The sequence below is a fragment of the Diabrotica virgifera genome, chromosome 2 (genome assembly GCF_917563875.1).
Source record: "Diabrotica virgifera virgifera chromosome 2, PGI_DIABVI_V3a".
NCBI lineage: Eukaryota > Metazoa > Arthropoda > Insecta > Coleoptera > Chrysomelidae > Diabrotica > Diabrotica virgifera.
Genome location: NC_065444.1, coordinates 107,230,349 through 107,245,219, shown reverse-complemented (window position 1 = coordinate 107,245,219; position 14,871 = coordinate 107,230,349). Strand labels below are relative to the sequence as shown.

At 32.6% G+C, this 14,871-nt stretch overlaps 1 protein-coding gene across 4 annotated transcripts in view; it reads right to left on the bottom strand.

The window, feature by feature from the left end:
* The window catches only part of LOC114334693 (protein c-ets-2-B-like), a 168,443-nt gene that overhangs the window by 44,428 nt on the left and 109,144 nt on the right, over window positions 1–14,871 (bottom strand). For all 4 annotated transcript variants that reach the window (XM_050643940.1, XM_050643941.1, XM_050643943.1 and 1 more), the window contains exon 5: window positions 3,588–3,854. In XM_050643940.1, the coding sequence (XP_050499897.1) occupies window positions 3,588–3,854 (267 nt within the window). The remainder of the gene's footprint in view (window positions 1–3,587; window positions 3,855–14,871) is intronic.

The following is a 14,871-nucleotide window of genomic DNA, read 5'->3' as shown; positions in this document are numbered from 1 at the left end:
CGTAGAATCTGGCGGCCATTTTTATTTATAAACAATTAACTGTCAAAAATTGGCATTTTCCCCTTTTTTTTCAAATCAACGGAAAACACTAAAACTTATGATTTTTTTAGTGCAAATATCTTCGAGATTATGGAAAAATCTTTAAAATGACGTATTACAAAGTTTGATATACTCATTTATTGTTAATATAATTGCGAAAAAAAGTCGGAATTGAAAAAAAATATTTTCTCAATAACTGTTGTAAAAATTAGTGTACAGCTGTGAAATTTTTGTCAAATGGGGGTTCTTTGGTGCTTAATATGTGATAAAAATTTCAAAGCGATTCATTCAATTGTTTAAATTGTATTCAAATTGTTTATCCCAGAGAGCATTTTTTTTTGCAATAACATAAGTCAGAAAAAAGTGACCTTAGAACCATTCCACAGGTGTCAAATGGAAGAGCATGAGCTATATTTTCAACATGGTTTAAAAAAGTAAATAAAAATGCATTTATTAGTAATAAATAATTATGCAAAATTATCGTCAATTTTTCTTTATAAACTTTTTGAATAACTTTTTCCAAAAAAATTTACTTTTTACCATGTTTTAAGTGCACAACTACCAAGTAATGTTATCTATATCATAATTGATAAAAAATTGTAATAAATATGTATAATTTCTTATATAACAAAATAAAAAGTTTATAAGGAAAGATTTACGATACTTTTGCATTATTTATTACTAATAAATGCATTTTTTATTCACTTTTTTTAAACCAAGTTGAAAATATAGCTCATGCTATTTCATTTGACACCTGTGGAATGGTTCTAACGTCATTTTCTTCTGACTTATGTTATTGCAAAAAAATGCTCTCTGGAATAAACAATTTGAATAAAATTTAAACAATTCAATGAATCGCTTTAAATTTTTTATCACATATTAAGCACCAAAGAATCCTTATTTGACAAAAATTTCAAAGCTGTACACTAATTTTTACAACAGATATTGCGAAAATAATTTTTTTTGCAATTCTGACCTTTTTTGCAATTAGGTTAAGAATAAATGAGTATGGGGCATTCTGGGTGTGAGCGCCGCGCGTTCGTGGCGCGGTTAATATTTGTTAAAATTTTTCATTTTGACGAACCTTCCGCGATCCAGAGGAAACTTACGAACATTTAGTAATTGTAGATAATTAGTATTAAATGTGGGTGCCTACATTGGATCCGTTTTTCTCCGATCAGATCAGATCCGATATCGGCCGACGTCGGGAGTAGCTTCTCCTATTCTCATCGAGAAGTGTTTGCTTTCATTCCGATTGGTTGCAAGTTGAGTTGCAAGTTGGTTGCAAGTTGGTTGCAAGTTGGTTGCAAATTGGTTGCAAGTTGGTTGCAAATTGGTTGCAAGTTGGTTACAAATTGGTTGCAAGTTGGTTGCAAATTGGTTGTAAGTTGGTTGCAAATTGGTTTCAAGTTGGTTGCAAATTGGTTGCAAGATGGTTGCAAGTTGGTTACAAGTTGGGGGTTGCAAGCTAACATGTTTAAATATATTCAATGTCATCATCTCATTTTCACTTTCCACGGTAAACATTAATAAGTTTGATATTTCCTTCCTAACACTCCATTACTAACAAATATTCAACTCAGGCGCCCCAAAACCAACAAACCACTCGCAAACCCGTCCAAATACGTATTGCGAACTATCAAAGCATTTGTTGAAAAGCCGACAAAAGTTAGATCGTGGTGCGCCGTGTGCGAGCCGTTTGTGTGCCACTTGAAAACACGTACTAATCTAACAAATATGCTGCGCGCGAGCGGCTCGCACACCGAGCAGAGCGCATATGTATACCCGCCTTAAGAAGTACGAAAGTAAATGGCGCTAATAATTATTCCAATAAACAACAATGTAATTTGCAATTTACTTTCGTTCTTCTTATGTTGCACAGTAAAATATTCATTGTCGAAATAATCCAAAACAGGCGTATGTTCGTGGAATAGGGTATATATCAAACTTTGTAATACGTCATTTTAAAGCTTTTTCCATAATCTCGAAGATATTTGTACTAAAAAAACCATAAGTTTCCCCGTTTTCCATTGATTTGAAAAAAAAGTGAAAAATGCCATTTTTTGACAATTAACTGTTTATAAATAAAAATGGCCGCCAGATCCTACTCAGGAAATAGTTACAATTTGCTCTTATAGGTATTACTGTCGAAAAAACGCTTCAGTACCCTGGCTGTTCAAGTGTCAAGGAAAAAACCTTATTACCCTGGACTACTAGCTGTCGTAAAGGATCTCCCCAGCAAAAGTGCCATACGATATTATTATTATTCTTCTCATGATATCTAATATTTCTTTTCTTCATTTAAGTAATACCTACTCCCAAATATTTGAACGTTTCAACCACTTCGAAAGTGTGTGCGTCTATTATCGGTTCTGTCATTTTGTCGGTCTAATGAGCAAATTGCCTATGTCCATTTTTTCCGAAAATTGTTTTTTGGTGTCATCTAGTAGTAGACGGTAAAAGCTACCGCCTGACAATTCCCACAAGCGCCATTATTTTTTTATTTCGCGCCAATTTTGCTAAACGAATTTTGCTGAAGTCCAAATGTTCTTTCCCATTCAAAAGAATATTGCCTATCTCAGTGTTTCTGAAGTTGTTTTGATTGAAAACGTTAGAAAATGTAAGTAAATAAATATATTTTGACTATTATTATTATTAATATGGATATAGTATATAAGTAGAAAGTTTGTTTAAATATTTTGTTTAACTCATTTTGGTCAATTATGTATTGCATGGAGTTAGGCAATTTTCTATTTTTTACTTTTGTTCAAAAGTTTTTTGTCTCTCCTGTAAAATTTTCAATTTGTGACTTAGGCAATTTGCTCATTAGACCGACGATTTGTGTCTTATTTTTCTTGCTTACGTTCATGTATTTTGTTTTATTTTTATTTATTTCCAGTCCTCTCAGTTTGGCTTCGTTTTCTATTTCATAGGAGATTTTCTTTAATGTCCGTTTTCTATTGCTACTATGGTTATAGTTCTTCCTCTCAGTTTAGCTCATCTCAGAGTATTCCTCTCAGTTTGGCTTCGTTTTCTATTTCTTAGGGGGTTTTCTTTAATGTCCATTTTCTATTGCTACTATGGTTATCCGCATATTCTATTATTTGTACTGCATTTTTATTTATAGTTCCTGCGTTTGGCAGGTTTTTTATTATCTTGTCTAGTGATAGAATAAATTAGTATAGTTGAAGCGCATCTCCTTGTCTTACTCCATTATTTATTTTTATTATTTCTGTTCTTTCTCTTCCGGTTTCTATTGTTGCTTGGGAATCTCGCATTCTCATATCGATCATTCTTATAATTTTATTACTTTATTTTACTCTCTTTTAAGTCTTGGATCATTTTCCTTCGGTTTAGTTTGTCAAACGCCTGTTTAAAATGTAGGGAAAGTATATGTCTTTCTCGTATACTTATACATATACTAATCCTAGTTCAAGGATTTTTTACAGTGGATATAAAATATATGTGAACAAATATAGAAACAACTACATTTCTATGTTTGACTATAAACTATTAATAATACAAATTATATAAAATTATCAACTTACCTTTATATTCTTTGTCAGCTGGTTCTTGCTTAATAGGTATATGATTCTCTGAAGTTGGCGTGACAGTCAATGTGGTTATGGCAGGGTCTATTCGAACCGTAGATGTGGAAATTTTACCATATAAAGAATTTGAATAAAAACAACCTGTATTATGATATCCGTTTGTGTATATACCATCCAAATTTGTACTAGAATTATATGAAGAATTGTAGTTCGATAGCTTGCTATTGTGATTAAGGTTTGTAGGGACTACTTCCGATTTTAAACCTAAAAAAGTTAAAATTAAAACTGAATAAAAATGTATACCATTTTTATTAAGTAAAAATTAAGACAGTTTTGGCTTCGCATTGCAACTGAACAAAAATGGTATACATTTTTATTTTATATTAGTATTACTCCTTTGAGTAACATAGGTCCATTTTCCGTTGGAATTTACCACGCTGAACAAACGGGGTCGTGAATTGCAAGTTCCCTCTTGTCTTCTTCGCTTCAGCATCCATCTGGCTTGCAATTTTTAGAAGCCATGGAGATGTTACCAGGAAAATGGTCCAATAAGTTTTCAATTAAATATCTTTTAAAAATATTTTTAAATATTTTAAAAATATTCTTAAATATTTTAAAAATATTTTTAAATATTTTTATTAGGATGAAAACTTTGACTTTTAAAACTGAATATTTACTCAATATTCAACAAATTTCAACTATCGTATCTAACCAAACAGGTATCGTAAGGAAAGCTGATGTTTTAAAACCACCAGAATCGTTTACTAAGCGGGTACCAACGATAAGCGTTGTTTATGAAACCGTTGAAGTTGATACTGACTTCCGATAGGAGCCTCATTCCTTGCTTGTTTTAGTTTGTTGGTTATCAGGACTGATTGAGTCTGATTTAGTTCAGTATCATGATGGTTTCTGTATACCACTGTTATCCTGAATTATTGTGTGATATTTCTATATGACCTGTCTGCTCATTAGAGTTCCTTGGTTTTTAGTGATTATTTATCGGGGGAGGGTAATTTTATCTTCGAGATCCCCGGGAACTAACTAAAAAACTAATTGAACCAAAATACATAGAAAAGAATACATGGATTGACTATCTAAAAAGGGATATCCCTCTAAGAGGTGATCTCTATGCAGAGGAAGAACAAATGACGCTAGAACAGAAAACACCAGAAATTATCAAAAATGAAGATGTTAATGGGAGTACCAGAAGTACACAGAAAGTTCGAAAAATACTTAAAAAGCTGAAGAACAGAAAAGCTGCAGGTAGGGACGGAATACCAAACGAATTAATGAAATATTAAATTATGTAATGTATATTATGTATTATGTATATTAAATAGGTATTATGTGGAGCAGCAATGACAGAACAACTAACAGCATTAATTAACAAAATCATAAAACACAATAAAATACCGGAAGAACTGAGAACGGGCGAACTAATTCTACTATTCAAAAAAGGAGATAAAAAGCAGCCAGAAAACTACCTATAGGTAACTTACAACTAAAATTCTACAAGAACTTATGAATTAGAGGATAAGTTTAGCAGATGAACAACAGAGTTTTAGAACTGAAATATCGTGTACCGATGCAATATTCGTCATAAAGCAAATTACTGAGAAATCACTAGAGTATAATAGACCAGCATTTCTATGTCTGATTGACTTGAAGAAAGCATTTGATAGAGTAAAACTCAAAGATGTAATCCATCTTCTGTATAATACAGACAACTTACAGAACTCCACAGGTTTAACATAAGAGCAAAATAATTCAATATGACAATTTCATCTCAGAAAGCTAACACAATAGTATCTAATCAATAAAGAACCAATCAGATGTAAAATAGAAATGATGGTATCAATATTGAACAAGTAATGGAAATAAAATACCTTCTAATTATGTTGTCAAGCTACGGAGACTTGAACAAAGAAGTGAAAAATCAAGTACAAAAGGCAAAAAATAGACTGGAAGAATGTCTGAATAACATTATATGGCGAAACCAAGATACTCGTATTAACACTGAGATGAAATCAAGAATTTATAAAGCCAGTGTAGGACCAATAATGTCATATCCATCAGAAACAAGACCACCCGATACAGCCACAACACAAGGACTACTGGTAACAACAGAAATGAGAGTACTAAGAAAAATTACAGGAAATACGCTGCGAGATCGAAAGAGGAGTGAAAACATTAGAAGACAATGTAACGTACAGTGTATGAACAAGCAGAATTGCTTAAAAAGAGGAAGAAGAAAAAGAAGAAGTGGTCTCTTTTAACCTCATCATTTTCTATTGAGCCTCAGCGAGGTGGTTTTGACAACTGGATCAGAGAGTTTTCAACTCTCGGAATGACTTATTGCTCAATATTTGGGGCGGAGACAGATTCCGCAACTGGAGTCACCTCACTGATCATTCTCATTGTGTTTATAACGAGCGATCCACAATTATTGGAATCAAAGCTATCCGTGTACGTATGTCTTGTTTTAATAGGAAAAACCGCCGGAGTGTGACGTCACGGCCAACTGCGGCTATATTCAGTGTTGTTATGATCACTTTTCCAAACAAATAATCAAGATTGAAAACACGTTGAAAAGATATCCAATCTCAAAATATTTTAATTTGTATAAATTTCGATTCCTCTTCTACTTTTTATGTTTAATTATAGTGTTTTTTAAGTTGACGTACGTACACTGACAAGTATCTGCCAAAGTTGGCGTAAACTGGAAAGTATATCTGAATTAATAATAGACATGCATTGTATAGCTATGTCTGTCGTTCAGAGCCACCTGTGGTGACAATAATTTTGGATCACACGTTATTTGACACCTTAGAAGAGTTATTCATTTTTAGACCCTCTTCTGAGCAATCTCTTTTTGTTCTAATCTCACTGACCATTTGTTTCGTCCCAACTTGGGATGACATACTGTCACGGCAGTACGCCTTTACTATACTATCTCCCAGAGCGGGCGTATACTTTATGTCCGCACGGGCATAAAGTATATGTCTCCAAAGTATGCCAGTAGTACGGTTTCATTTACGCATTCAGTATTATTTTCTGCCATCCATTGTTGAAATTTAGCGTATTCCTTGTCGTACGTTTCTTTTGATTTTTTCGGTAACAGATTCTCAGTCGCTTTTTTGCTTTTTTAACTAATTCTTCAGAAATGTCGAATTTCTCTTGCATTCTGACTTTTTTTTTGACAATGTCACATAGAAAAACTTTGTTTACGTTAATAACAAATTGCTAACCAACATAACTTTCCTAGCAACGGTACTAAATACCTGCTGCGATACAATGTTCTGATTAATATAAAATAAAATTAAAACTTTAATTGATGCAATGAACCGGTAGAACATAAAGTTTTGTATGCATCACGTGCATTATTAGATGTTTATACATACCCTCGAGCAACATATAAACTCTCGGGCCAGAGACCCTCGAGTTTATAAGCTTGTCGCCCTTAGGGTAGAAACATCTATTTAATGCCCTTGATACATAAATAACTAAATGCGCATTACGAAAAAATGTATACGAATCATAATAGTATACTTTAAGACAGGATATTTTGGTACTACATACTTTGAGTTTTTTGAAAATATATAAAGAAAAAAAGAAGTAAACTTTGGTAACAAAATTGTTTTGTATCCATAGATCCAACGAATGATAATTTGATATTCTGCAGATACGAGCTATTTGTGATAAACAGTTCAAATTAATAGAATAAAAAATACCGTAACGATTTAAGATGTATTTGTGATAATTTTACGCGCCAAGTTCTTTTACAAACCAGTGCTGCGCATTTCAAAATTAAACGTCTTGAAATGCACACGTATTTTAAAGCAAATATGCTCCGCCGTTTCTGTGCATCTTTCAAAAATGAACACGGAAATACCCCCCCGGAAGAAGTGTAGTGGTCGACGTGATGTCGTGTATTGTCCGTCTCGAAAGATCTCTGTCTCTGATCATTTCTTTTGTTTTCACCCAATTTTGAAAAAATTGTGAAAACTTTGAATTATGCACGTCCGTCTGTCCGTCCGTCTGTCTGTCCATCTGTGAACACAACTCCTCCGTCATTATACCAGGTAGAATGACAAGTGAGGTGTCAAGTGACAGCTAATAATCCAAGGATGGTACTAAAGGTGAGAAATTTGACCTAGGTTGTCTGTCCGTCTGTCCGTATGACCGCCAATATAACTCCTCCGTCGTTATACCAGGTAGAATGACAAATGAGGTGTCAAATGAAAGCTTATAATCCAAGGATGATACTAAAGGTGAGAAATTTGACCTACGGTGTCTGTCCGTCTGTTCGTTCGACCGCGAATGTAACTCCTCCGTCACTATACCAGGTAGAATAACAAATGAGATGTCGAATGAAAGCTTACATACAGTGTGTCAATTTGAAAAGTTGCCATCCCCTATAATTTGGTCCCTATAGAAAATCTAAAAATATGCAAAAACACGTCAAATTTATTTGTGAGGGGGACATTTTGTAGACCAGTTTTCAACTAAATTACATCAACCCTATAGCGGGGGCGGACACAACCCCCAAAATCTTTAATGGAAAGGGGGTTGAGTGATACCTCATTTTTAAGGTCATTAAATTACCTTTTCAAAAATACCACATGCCTTATATTTCTTTTCAATCCTTTTGGAAAAATCTTGGATTCAATACTCTAAAAAATTTTGGAGTTCTGAACTCTATACCTAATATCTTTACGGTTTTACTTGATTTTTTTAAAAATATTTCAAAAAAATATTCTAAATACTTCAACACCCCAAAAAAATTCAATTCGGAGTTCAATACTCCAAAAAAATTTTTGGAGTTCTGAACTCGATATTTAATTAATAAAATTAATTATAAAAAAATTAAAATTACTGAAAAGAAATATAATATATGTGGTATTTTTAAAAAGGTAATCGAACGACCTTTAAAATGAGGTATCACTCAACCCCCCTTTCCATTAAAGATTTTGGGGCTTGTGTCCGCCCCCGCTAGAGGGTTAGTGTAATTTAGTTGAAAACTGGTCTATAAAATGTCCCCCTCACAAATAAATTTAACGTGTTTTTGTATATTTTTAGATTTTCTATAGGGACCAAATTATAGGGGTAGCAACTTTTTAAATTGACACCCTATATAATCCAAGGATGGTAATAAAGGTGAGAAATTTGACCTAGGACTTCCGGTTTGAGAAAAGCAACCAGAAGTACTGTTTTAAAGTCACCGGAATAGTACAAGTTATATATTATTCGACGCGCCTGATTACTTTGGGTGAAAACCTAGGACTTACGAAGTTCAATTACTTGTTAACTCACGCATAGGTCTTTTGCTTTCCTGTAATTTGATCGATCCATATTGTTGGGGATCTTCCTCGTGATCTTCGTCCTTAAAACATTCCTTGTATAATGAGTCTTTCCATGTTTTCTGTGTTTGCTCTCAAAACATGTCTAAAGTATTTTAATTGTTGGAGATGGACATTACTGGAGAGTCGTTGGCTAACGTTAGCTCTCATAAAATTGAATTAGGGTTGGGCCACACTTATCCGCACCGCGTCTGAGCCAGCATGGCTGGCCAATGGCCATGCTGTCTCTGCAAGGCTGGCCAATGCAGTGGCGGCTCGTGATTTTTACAATAGGGGAGGCTATACCTAACTGTAAAATATCTAGACAAATTTGCACTAGCAAAAAAATGTAATTTAAGGCCCCATTTTTTTGATTATTTTTTATTTACCTTTCATAATGTCATCATAATTCATAATCTTATAATATCATATCATTTTAAAAATAGTTAGTCTAATTGTAAAAGTTTAATACCAAAGTTTGTATCGTTTATTTGTTAACAATTCCATCTTTGTAAGTAGATGTGCATATAAAAATAAATACAGATTTGAAGTTTTGCAGTCAATACAGGTTGAAGATTCACATTTTTTAAGATACTCAACTGAATTTTTTTAATTCTAAACGCGGCCTACTGCGAATCCAAAAACACGATAAATTACTATTGAATTAAATTAATACTAATTAATTGAACAAGTTATTCCAAATATTATTCTAATCCCACATACCAAATTTTATAATAAAATTCACACTTTTGGTTTTTTTCATTATTTTTAGTCAGGACCCTAAAATTCGTTGTCCCGAGATGCACGTAACGGAGCCGAAAAGCTAGTTAGCCTCCGTTGGTAAATCTCCGGGCAGCGTGTGATGACACCGTAGATGCCACTCTTAGGAGACCGGGTCTCCTTAAACGCCGGCTGTGCTGTGCGGAGCATTAGCAACGGAGGCTGGCCGGCTTCTCGGCTCCGTTCATGCATCTCGGGATAACCCAGGGTCCTGTCTACAATAATAAGAGTGCTTGTTGTTTTTCGTGATTCAAGATAAACAAAACAGTGTAGCGTGTGTAAAAAATTTATGGGGAGGCTATACCTCCCTTGCCTCCTCTGACGAGCCGCCACTGAGCCAATGGCTATGCAGGCTCGGACGCGGTGCGGAAGCGGTGCGGACTCGATGCGGATATGTGTGGCCCAACCCTTATTTGTCCTACGGTCGGTATAGGGAATTCGTAGCATTCGTCTCCAACAGAATATTTCAGTGGCGTCTATCTTTCTTCTTTCTTCTGCGTCTACAGGGTCCAAGATTCACATCAGTAAGTAAGTATTAGGAATATTAAGCAGTTGATCAACCTCATCTTTAACGTTCTTGAAATTTGACAGTTCTTCCATATTGTGGTCATTTTTGCTGTAGCAACTTTTGCTAGATCACATCTACGTTTTATTTCTACCTGTAGTGACCCTGTGCTTGTGTTTGTATAAGTGACATGTACTAGATAGTGATCGGAATATATGTCACTTCCGTGGTATAGGTACAAGTGTATCTTCTACTTTGCTTCGTAATTTTTTGCTTACTATTTTGTAGTCTTTTATCCAACTCTTACCTTCGACCATTCCATGTGTATTTAAAATACTTATAAATAAGTTCTTCTTCTTTTTCTTCTTTTATATAGGCAGTAATGCCTGTTTTTCTTTAACGGTGCCTTTCATTCTGCCCCTAAGTTGTCATTCTATCTTTTCCTTGGGCGTCCTATACTTCTACTAGCTAACGGTGACTTGTCCCTGGCTATTCTTACTATCCTTGATTCTTGATTCAGACATCCTGCTTATGTTCCACTATTCTTTTTTCTGTTCTTTACCCAGGTATTTATATTGTCTACCCCACATATGCGTCTGATTTGCTCACTTCTTACCCTATCATGTAGTCCTTTTCCAGCAATCCTTCTTAAGATCTTCATTTCGTTGGTTTCCAGATGTCTTCGTGTTTTGCTTGTATCTGGTCTTGTTTCGGCCGTGTAAGTCATAATTGGCCTAATAACTGACTTATATATTCGGGCCTTTGTTTCCAATCTTAGGTGTTTATTTTTACAAATTGTTTATTTCCAAAATTTATAAATTAAGTTAATAGGGGAGTGCATATAGATTTTCACTTCGGAAAAAATCAAACAAGATAGAACTTTGTGTAATTTCATTAAGAAATGTTTAATAAACAACATATCAAAAAGTTCTACTCGAGAAGTGGGTGCTTCATTTTTTATTAAACAAATGAACTGCGAAATTAGATGTTTTCTTAAATAATTCCGAAAATATAAATTGTAGAAAAAAACTGAGTTGACCATTGAAAAATTCAGAAAAGTTTACAAAAAAGAATTTTCTAAAATTAAATCTGTATCTTTTATAATTTTTTATTTATAACGCTAAAGTCACCCTTCTCACAAACATTGGCGCACTGTAAACTAACGTACGGCGAAGTGCACGGTTGAGTTATTTTAATGTAATTCTTTAAATAATTGATCAAATAAAATTTTAGAAATTGAACACGAAAGAAGAATAATTAAGTTATCTTATGTTTATAATAGAAAGAAATAAAATGTATGGGCATAAGTACGGTGTGGGCGGAAAATGAGCCTTACATGAATTTTGTTAAAAAATGATTTAAAAATGTGTAACTAATACAATTTTTCCTATAAAACTCTCAATTTTGCACAACTTACCTTTCAAGCATCTTGCTAAATGATGTTTCATTAAAAAAAATGTCAAAAATTTAATTCAAATGATATGACGTCTCAAAAATTGTAATTTTTAAAATCTTCGTAGCTTTATAGAACTACCACCACTTTAAGACGATATTACGCAAGTTTGAACAGATTTATTACAGTTTTATAAGTGCTTTTTTAAAGCTGAGGATGTAATCTTTAAAATTCACTAAATAATTTTACTTTAGAAATTAAATAAACTATTTCTTTTTAAGAAAATTAAGAAAGATAACAAAAATGTAATACAAAAACCGAAAATTACCAGCTAAAAAAATGTTTATACAAAGTGATCAAAACTTTTTTCTGTAAAACTTACCTAAAATACATTTAATAATAAGCTTCAACAATAATAAATGTTCAGCAAAAACATTTTTTTTGCTCTTATACAGTATGTCTGCGCAACTTGGAACCGATTGATAACTTTTTTATTATCAGTTTTACAAAAAAAAGTTATTCCTTATAAAATACTCTGCATCGTATATAATGTAAGATGCAATCATCAAATATTAAATTTAAATAATGTTATAGGAGGTATATCAAAAAATATGAATTTTACTCAAGAGTAAAGTACCTTTACTCTTGAAAAAGAAAAGTTGTTTGGAATTAAAAAATTTGTTTTGGTGTTCAATTACATCCTTCTAATTAACATATTGTGAATAATAAAGGCACTTAACTCTTAAGAAAAATTCATATTTTTTACATATCTCGTATAAAATTAAAAAAGTTTAATATCTGATGATTTTATCTTTGATTTTAGACCAGGGAGAGCATTTTATGAAGAATAACTTTTTTTCGTAAAAGTGATAATAAAATAGTTATCATAATTGTAATAAAATAATGATGAGTAACCGTAATTTGAGAAAAAATTGAATTTTTTTTTCGGATAGAATGATGTAATTGTATATTTAGACATAGTTTCTAATTTCAAACAACTTTTCATAATAGCATTTTTTGATATTCTGGATTATAAAAATATAAGGTACTTTACTCTTTAACGAAATTCATATTTTTGACAAAACTCATATAAAATTGATAAAATTTGATTTAGATTTTTGACTATCCAGAGCATTTTATTAAGAATAACTTTTTTTCGTAAAATTGATAATAAAAAAGTTTTCCATGTGGTTCCTAGCTACGCAGACACACTGTATAAGAGCTTCTGTATAAGAATTTTCAAATTGCAATGCCATATTCGGATTCAGCATAATCAAAAACAAAATAGAAACATATTTGATCAAAGTAAAATAATGAATTTATCGATATTTTTAAAATTATTTATACAAAACAATTGTTATTGTTTAAACAATTAATAAACAATTAGCGGCCAATTCTGCGAGTAGAACTTTTTACTTTAACATGTATATAAACTACCAAAAAAGTTTTAGAAAAATATAAGCTTGTTTGAATTTTTCGTTCTAATTGCACTCCCCTATAGTCCTGTCGCCAGGGGGGGTACAACGGCCTCCTTAATTCAGATGGACTTACCCAAGTTTTTTTTATATATTTTGACCCGTAGAATACGAATTTTTTGGGTAACAGTTGATCCGGATGTCGATAAGATTGTTATAGACAAAGAACTTGAGGAATTACATAACAGTGATTTCTCGCAAAACAAAACATATTTTTGTATTTTTTGGGTCATTTTAAGCAAAAAATATTCCTACAAGTTTTTTCGTAGAATGCATAGTTTTCGAGATAATCGCGGTTGAACTTTCAAAAAATCGAAAAATTGCAATTTTTGAACCCGAATAACTTTTGATTAAAAAATAAAGTAGCAATTCTGCTTACCGCATTTGAAAGTTTAAGTCAAATTATATCGGTTTTGATTATTTGCATTGCCAAAAATTAATTTTTTTATTGTTAAACTAATCTATAAACACATAGGTTTCCCGTGCCTAATACATGCGTTTTACCGCATGCTATGTAGAAATTGCCTCGCTTGCACTTGTAGCTACTCTACCTACTCGTTCGATTTTAAATGAGAAATCATAGAAAACATCACTCACATACTAGGTGTTTACTACAGTTTACAGCTTTGTTTAACAATAAAATAATAAATTTTTAGCAATGCAAATAATCAAAACCGATATAATTTGACTTAAACTTTCAAATGCGGTAAGCAGAATTGCTACTTTATTTTTTAATCAAAAGTTATTCGGGTTTAAAATTTACAATTTTTCGATTTTTTGAAAGTTTAACCGCGGTTATCTCGAAAACTATGCATTCTACGAAAAAACTTGTAGGAATATTTTTTGCTTAAAATGACCCAAAAAATACAAAAAGATGTTTTGTTTTGCGAGAAATCGCTGTTATGTAATTCCTCAAGTTCTTTGTCTATAACAATCTTATCGACATCCGGATCAACTGTTACCCAAAAAATTCGTATTCTGCGGGTCAAAATATATAAAAAAAACTTGGGTAAGTCCATCTGAATTAAGGAGGCCGTTGTACCCCCCCTGGCGACAGGACTACTATAAAAATATATATTTTTAAAATTGTTCATTTTTTCGTATAAAAATGAAACACCAATGAATTCAATGATTTCACGGTTCTTTGTTTTAAATTATTAAAATGTTTTGGATGTTAAGTATGTAATTTTGGGGTATATATAGAATATAGAGCAAGTACGGTAAAAAGCAACAGATACGGCATAAAATGTGACGTCGTTATAAAGAGGGTGTATCCCGTGGAGAAACGACCCGCGACAACCTATACAAAACTAAATGGATGTTTCGTCTTTCTAAAAGAACTACTGACAGCTTGATCTCTGAGCACAGCGTGCTTCCATATTACTGCCTTCTACTTAACCGCCAGTGTGCTGCTAGACGATAACATAACATACATGCGACGTAAATATTTTCCCTCGCCCACTATGACTTTTCCACAATTTTGTTGTGTGCACCTGAAAATTCATTATTTCCAACAAAGTTTGTACTTTGCCGTTTGATACGTTTTCTTTTAGAAAGCGATTTTTTACCTGTTCTAGATAAAGTACTAGATAAATTACATGTACATGTACCTACTATTTATATAGTTATTATTAAAAGTAAAACTGGAGTATAGGTACGTATTTATTAGGTGAAAAACGATACAGAAAATAAAAAAGATATTCAGTTACTGTAAACTGAATGTCAAAAATGGCCTAGAAATCGATCAACATCAGACGCACTTATGGAAAAATGTGGGGTTTGAGACCAG